Consider the following 7,346-nt stretch of genomic DNA (forward strand, 5'->3'; position numbering starts at 1 on the left):
TAATCTGAGGTGTGCTTTAAAAAAGGACCGTTGAGAAAGGGGTGGAGTATAAGGAAACCACAAGTGAGAGGGAGTACTCTAGTGGGGTGGGGGTGCCGATACACAGCTAGGCTTAAGGGGCCAGAGAAGGAAGTGGTGCCAGAATCCTAGAGATAGTCATGATTACGCAAGAGTTGCCCGGCAGGAGAATCCACAGCAACCTTGATGCTGCAGGGTGGGAGCCGGGGGATTCACTACCCCAAACTCAGCCTCCTCCTCCCCTCCATTCTTCTGCTGGGGCTCCCCAATAATGGAACATGACCAGGAGCCAGAGGGCAAAGGAGCCTGTCGATACTATCGAGAGAGTTCGGCGTCCCCGGGCAGAGGAAGGGGAGAAGGCTGGGGAGTGGGTCTGGAAGTTCCCATGAAAGACACCTGGCACACCCCTAAGTACCTAGCATCCAAAGTTTATGAAAAACTTCCACACACTCAGTCGTCACAACAACCGTGAGGGAGGTAAGGCAGTGATTATGATCCCATTTCACAGGCTGAAGACACGGAGGCTCAGAGAGGGGAAACGACTGGCCCAGGGGGACAGGACTCATCTTAAGATGTCAAGTCCTGGACCCTTCCCTGCAAGGCCCCCTGTGGAAGGAAATAGCTCTGCTGGACATTCAGCCACTGAAGAAAGCCCCCAGTCCAGAGGCTTGGAGACCACTGGAGGCTCTGGCCTCGTGACCCTGAGTCTCAGGAGAAATCCGTGCGGAGAGGGAGGGGCTTTTCCAGTCCACTGATGAGGAGCTCAGGCTCTTGGGACATCGTGGAGGTACTGGGCACCGCTGAGGTCTTCAAGCTGCCCACAGTAACCTCTTCCTTTTCCTCCTGCCGCAGGTGCCGGAGAACTTCCTGGGATAGCGAGAAGCTGCTGTCATCTGCAGGTTCTGGAACAGGGAGATAGGGGAGAGAGGAGTGAGGATCTTACACATTCCCACTCGAACACACCTAGAGGACTTGCTGGGAAGATCCCCTAATCCTCCCTACCCCCTCTTCCTACCCACTCCCCAGCCACCGGGACTAGAGTTTCATGGAATCCTAGCAGTAGAAGTGGTTTCAGGCCCGGCCCAGTGGCTCACGCCTGTAATCCCAGCACTTTGGGAGGCCGAGGCAGGTGGATCACGAGGTCAGGAATTCGAGACCAGCCTGGCCAATATGGTGAAATCCCGTCTCTACTAAAAATACAAAAGTTAGCCGGGCATGGTGGCGGGCGCCTGTAGTCCCAGCTACTTGGGAGGCTGAGGCAGGAGAATCGCTTGGACCCGGGAGGTGGAGGTTGCAGTGACCCGAGATCGAGCTGCTTCACTCCAGCCTGGGCAACAGAGTGAGACTCCGTCTCAAAAAAAAAAAAAAAGTGATTTCACAGAGAATGAAATTCCACCCTCTCACTTTTAAAGCTGATGCTCAGAGAGGAGCAGAAACCTGCCTGAGGTCACACAGTGAGGGAGTAGTAGAGCCAAGGCTGCAGAGCCAGTCTCCTGTGCCCAGTACATACTGGCCTGGGACTCTCCTGTTTCCTCTGGAATCCTAGATGAAGTGAGGGGCCCCTAGAACCCACCTCTTCAAGCTCCCCTGAGGGATTACAGTCAAAGACCTAAAAAAGCAATCTGGTGTGCTGGGAAGAGGGGGCTTCTCCCAGGGAAGGAAGGACAGGCCCAGGGCGTGGTGCTCCATAGCCCCTTCTGACTCTTTGGGAGACCCTGGGACCCCTGACTCCTCCTGCCCTCCAGCCTATCAACCCCTCACCCTATCAACCCCTCACCCTGGTAGGCAATGAGGCGGCAGTTGTTCTGAGACTCAGGGGCATCTGCCAGGATGTCCTCAAGTGTCCGGCAGAAGAGTTTGGCCTGCTCAAGCCTATCCTCCCGGCTAAAGCCAGCTTGACCGTGTTGTGACATGGCAAACAAAGTCTGCAAGGGGGTGGCGTACTCCAGGACACAGGTGCCTGCCTGGAGGAGGTAAGAGGAAGACCAGACTAAGCCAGGGGCCAGGCGGATGGAGAATGGAGGGTCCAGTCCAGGTTCTGGCCCCCAGTGCCACGGGCTGAGGCCCCACTCCCTCAGCCTGTAACGATAGAGTCTTGGGAGGTGGCCACCCTAATGGGGTCTATGCTGTCTGGCCTGCCTTTGCCTCTGATACCCAACTCTGAAATCAGGGACAGGGCTGGGCTAAATTTACCCTTCACAGATCCTTCTCCTAAGATCCTAGGGCAAGACCCGAGGCTGTCAACTGCTCCAGCTGGGAATCAGATCTGGGGCTGGGCTCTGGGTTCAACTCTGGTCTGGGTTCCCCTGCACCCACATGAAATCCTTCAGATGTTCTCACAGCCTTCGTCTGGGGCAGCTTTATAGTCAAGAGCATGGTACAGTCAAGTTTAAATCGTCCACTTTCCTACGGCGTCTCTGAGCCTCAGTGTCCTCCTCTGTAAAGTGGGAATGCTAACAGTCCCTACCCCATAGGGTGGTGGTGAGAATTCAATGAGGTGATCAGATGACACACCCAGAATAGCATCCAGATTGTAGTAAGTGCTCAATAAATGTTACTCATCATTATCATTCAGAGCGGAACCCTGCCCAGATCTGGGACCAGCTAGGGACACTAGAGCTCAGAGAAGGGCAGTGAATTTTCATCAGTGCTTGGCTAGGGCCCAGGGTTCTGAGGTCCTGACCCCTCCCCAGGGACCCCCACTCCTCTGCACACTTACCCGCTGCCCGTTCTCCAGAAGCTCATAGATGCTGTTGCTATAAACCCGATCCTTGATGCCAGCACGGTCAGCGGTCTGCTGGGGCAGTTTATCCAGGAAGCGAATGTTGGGGTCAGCCATACTCAGGTTATCAGGCACCCCACAGTCCAACGGGAGGAGAATATACAGCCGCTGGCTCACGGTACCCCGTAGCAGGTTGTTGTAATGCTGATTGTAAGTTCGAATCCGGGCCTGGAGCCCTGAGGCAGGGAAGCCCAAGAAGTCATTCCTGCTAACCCTATCTCCCACCTGATTCAGGAGTGAGACCCAGGTCATTGGCCCCCTCAGTGTGTGGGTGCCAGAGAATGGAGAGTCCAGTGCACTCTCATTGTACAGGAGGCCAGGAGGGGCAGCGCCTCCAAAAGCCCTCCCCACCCCTCCTCTTACTGCACCACCCTTTGCCCTCCCTCACTTCTTTCCTCAGATGTCTATGTCAGCCCCACCCCTTTCCACCATGGCTTTCAGGGCTGAGAGGCAGGCAGAGCCCTGGGAGGTGACATTTCCAGCATTCTTGTGTGCACAGAGGGAGTCCTCTAGCCCCAGATCAGTCTCCTAGCAGAAGCCCTAGGAGATAGCAATGAGACATGGAAGAGCTGCCGCTTTAGCCTGCAAGTCAGAAGAATAAAACACACAGGCTTAGGCCAGGCACAGTGGCTCACGGCTGTAATCCAGCACTTTGGGAGGCTGAGGCAGGTGGATCATTTGTGGTCAGGAGTTTGAGACTAGCCTGGGCAACATGGTGAAACCATGTCTCTACTAAAAATACAAAAATTAGCCAGGCATGGTGTCACGTGCCTGTAATCCTAGCTATTCAAGAGGCTCAGGCAGGAGAATCACTTGAACCTGGGAGGCAGAGGTTGCAGTGAGCCGAGATCTTGTCGCCACTGTACTCCAGCCTGGGCAACGGAAAGAGACTTCATCTCAAAAGAAAACAAAACAAACAAACAAACAAAAAAACAAAAACAACAACAACAGAAAACACAGGCTCCACAGTGCAGTGGTCTAGGGTCCAGGCTCTGGAGAAACCTGGGTTCAAATCGTTTCTCCTCCTCTCTCTAAGCTATGTGATGTCGGATAAATCACTTGATGTCTCAGAACTGCACTTTAAAAAAAAGGCTGGGCACAGTGGCTCACACCTATAATTCTAGCACTTTGGGAGGCCGAGGCAGGTGGATCACCTGAGGTCAGGAGTTTAAGACTAGCCTACCCAACACGGTGAAACCCCGTCTGTACTGAAAATACAAAAATTAGCCGGGCGTGGTGGCAGGCGCCTAAAATCCCAGCTACTTGGGAGGCTGAGGCAGGAGAATCACTGGAACCTGGGAAGCAGAAGTCACAGTGAGCCCAGATTGTGCCACTTTACTCCAGCCCGGGTGAAAGAATGAAACTCCATTTAAAAAAAAAAAATCTAAGGCTGGTGCAGTGGCTCATGCCTGTAATCCCAGCACTTTGGGAGGCCAAGGTGGGTGGATTACTTGAGGTCAAGAATTCAAGACCAGCCTGGGCAACAGGGTGAAACCCTATCTCTACTAATGTAATTCCAGTATTGAAGGTGAGGCAAGAGAATCATTGAACCAGAGGCAGAGTTGCAGTAAGTGATTGTGCCATGATCCAGTCTGTCTCAAAAAAAAAAAAAAAAAAAATCTAAAATAGGTACGGGCATGGTGGCTCCTGCTTGTTATCATGGCACTTTGGGAGGCCAAGGCAGGAAGATTGCTTGAGCCCAGGAGTTGAGACTAGGCTGGGTAACATAGCAAAACCCTCTTATTTTTAAAAATGTATAAATAAAACAGGAATGAAGATTATTCCTTCCTCACAGGGTGTGAATTAGAAAATGCACATGAGAGCACACAGCATGCAGTAAATATTTATTGAAAGAACTTACAGCTGGGCTCACGCCTGTAATCCCAGCACTTTGGGAGGCTGAGGCAGGCGGATCACTTGAGGTCAGGAGTTCGAAACCAGCCTGGCCAATACAGTGAAACCCTGTCTCTACTAAAAATACAAAAATTAGCCAGGCATGGTGGTGGGTGCCTATAATCCCAGCTACTCGGGAACCTGAGCCAGGATAATCACTTGAACTTGGGAGGAGGAGGTTGCAGTGAGCCGAGATGGTACCACTGCACTCTAGCCTGGGCAACAGAGGGAGATTCCTTCTCAAAAAAAAAAAGAATTTACAAGTGACCTTGGGCAAGTCACTTAATGGCTCTAAGCCCCACATTCTTTTCTGCAAACTAGGCATCATAGTAACATCCTTCATGTCTTGGGATTAAAGGATTTGGTAGACATGAAAATGCTTTGAAAAGTATAGTGAGTTCTGTGTGTTTAGAAACACAAGAGGCTGTGTGTCTTAGTGTCTGTTTTGTAGATCTAGAAATGGGGGCAGAGAGGATGGCCCACCTGGCAGGATCAGCCGCAGATATCCGATGTAATATGACCATGCCAGCCCATGGGCCACGTTGAAATTCCCTTTTTCACAGACTGCAGAGATCTCAGCTGGGGTCAGTCCCTGTGGACAGCAGGATGGGGCTGGGGGGCCTCCATCAAGGACACCCAGAGAACTCCTCCTCCTCCTCCAAGGCTTCCCAACCTGCTCCTGACTTGATCCCTCCTTTGCCATTGCCAAACCCACTGTTCCAGGACATTATAGGTTCTACTCCATGGACTCCAACCTTTAAACCAGTCCCACTCCCAGTACTCAGCTCAGGGCAGGCCACACCAGCCACAGCCTCCACTTGGCCAGAGCTTCTACCTCCCCCTGTGTCATACCTTGAGGCCCAGGAGGATGTTCAGTGCCTGCGAGAGGCCCAGGAGGGCAAGCATCCAAGTGAAGGGCAGGCCGACCACATTTGGGAGGGAGTAGTAGAAATAGATGGACAGTAGCAGCAGGGCCCCACAGCGGAGGGGGCAGCCCAGGCAGGCACGCACAGTCCTCCAGTAGCTGCCCCGATACCTGTGAATGACAGCCAGACCCCAGCCCCCAGCCCAGCTCAGCCAGAGAGGTTCAAGGAGGGGTAGGGCTAGGCATCAAGGGAGTGACACATGCTGGATACCCCGTCACCATGGGTACTTCAGTGAGTCACCTGGAGTGGATGTGGCGCAGCTCCTCGGCCAGGCTGCAGACCCCGTTTAACAGCAGTCCCAGCTGCAGGGAGGCTAGGTGGAGCACCAGGCACCGGAGAGTGTGCTCTGCTGGTTCTCCTAGCCCCCAAAGGGTCACCAGGCAGGCACCCAGCAGAGCCAAGGCTGCCTTCTGGGCCCCGTGACCCCTGGGACAGGGGATGGATGGATGCAGGCTGGAGTGGGGCATCTGTGGGCACCAAGAAATCCATGACCATTCTCCCCTTGCCCTCCTGCCCTTCTGGGACTAAGGCTCTGGCTGGGCACTTCCTCCCAGTTCCCCTTTCCCTGGTGCCCAGCCACTCCCAGAGGCTGCTCTTAGAGACACCTCTAGGAGACAGGCTGAGAATGAGTCACCCCAAAGCTCCTGTCTCGGCGAGGTTTGCTGAACACAGAGCAGGGCCTGCACACACATGCCCCACCAAGACCCAAGGAGACCACAGGTGTGGTGAAGAAAGAAGGCAGCAACTATCCCAGACCCAGACTTGAAGCTGTCCTGTGCAGCCCTACCCAACCAAGAACCCTTGGGGACCTGGGTTCCCCTGTCCCCGGAACCCACCCCAGGGAGGACCTTAGTCAGCAAAGTGTAAAACAGAGCTCAGGGAGTGGGGACAGGGCAGCCAGCAGGCACCCCCTTGCCTCTGGGTGCCATGGGCCCTAGGTTTGGCATTCTGCCAGGCTGATCTTGAGCCTACCTTCTGCCTCCTGGACACTGGCTGCTCTGGATGACGACGAGGAGAGAAGGCCCGGCGCTACCAGCAGCCAAGGGCAGCTTCTCTGAGTGCAGCCTGAAAATGAGATGTTAACAACGATTGATTTCTCCACAGCACTCTAGCGCTGGCGTTTCTCCAAACCGCAGCTTTACTGGTGCTGGGAAGGAGGGTATTTCCTGTTCCTCAGGAAGGGAGCTAGGACCCTTCCGTCAAAGCCCTGATGAGGTGGGCCTGAGTCCTGGGGTCAGGGGTGAGGTTTGAGAAAGCCTCCATTCCATTGCCCTTTGCTACCCCCAAACCAAGCGTGTTTAGAAACACTCACCACAGTCACAGCTCTGAACAGCAGGTTCCCCTCAAGCCACCACGATGAAACACACTGTACCCAACGCCTGAGGAGGACTCCACCTGCTCAGCCAAAGGCAGCACACACATCACACGATGATTCCCTGTCTCATATTTTTCTTCTGGTTTCCAGGATGCAGATTCTTTTTCTGAAAAGTATGACCTAGGAGGGAGGAGAGAAAAACGAACAGTTATTTCCGGTAACAAGAGCTTTTTTTATAAAGCACTTGGTGGGAGAGGAGGGGCACAGAGGAATGGGGGTTTGGCTCCTTGCAGGAAACAGCCACGCCTGTGACTTCTCCAAGAGAACCTGCTAGTTTCTGCCCAGAAGGCGATTGTGGGGATGACAGTAGGTAGGTGCAAAAGTAATTGCGGGCCTGGCACAGTGGCTCACG

General features: G+C 53.8%; 1 protein-coding gene across 4 annotated transcripts; it reads right to left on the reverse strand.

Moving 5' to 3' along the window:
• On the reverse strand, positions 1-7,140 carry STING1 (stimulator of interferon response cGAMP interactor 1). Of its 4 annotated transcripts, XM_032158050.2 has the most exons (8): positions 6,932-7,140; positions 6,592-6,684; positions 5,860-6,086; positions 5,546-5,729; positions 5,177-5,285; positions 2,738-2,976; positions 1,796-1,982; positions 1-920 (listed from the first exon to the last, which is right to left on the reverse strand). In XM_032158050.2, exons 3-8 carry the CDS (start codon positions 6,084-6,086, stop codon positions 727-729), a joined length of 1,140 nt encoding a protein of 379 aa, XP_032013941.1. In that variant the 5' UTR covers positions 6,592-6,684; positions 6,932-7,140; the 3' UTR covers positions 1-726. The 4 variants fall into 4 exon arrangements, with proteins under 4 accessions (XP_032013941.1, XP_032013942.1, XP_058297251.1 ...); XM_032158051.2 differs by lacking the exon at positions 5,860-6,086 and having other exon boundaries at positions 20-920; positions 6,932-7,099; XM_058441270.1 differs by lacking the exon at positions 1,796-1,982 and having other exon boundaries at positions 828-920.
• Positions 7,141-7,346: the final 206 nt, after the last annotated feature.

Source organism: Hylobates moloch, unplaced genomic scaffold, assembly GCF_009828535.3.
Source record: "Hylobates moloch isolate HMO894 unplaced genomic scaffold, HMol_V3 SCAFFOLD_6, whole genome shotgun sequence".
NCBI classification, from domain to species: domain Eukaryota; kingdom Metazoa; phylum Chordata; class Mammalia; order Primates; family Hylobatidae; genus Hylobates; species Hylobates moloch.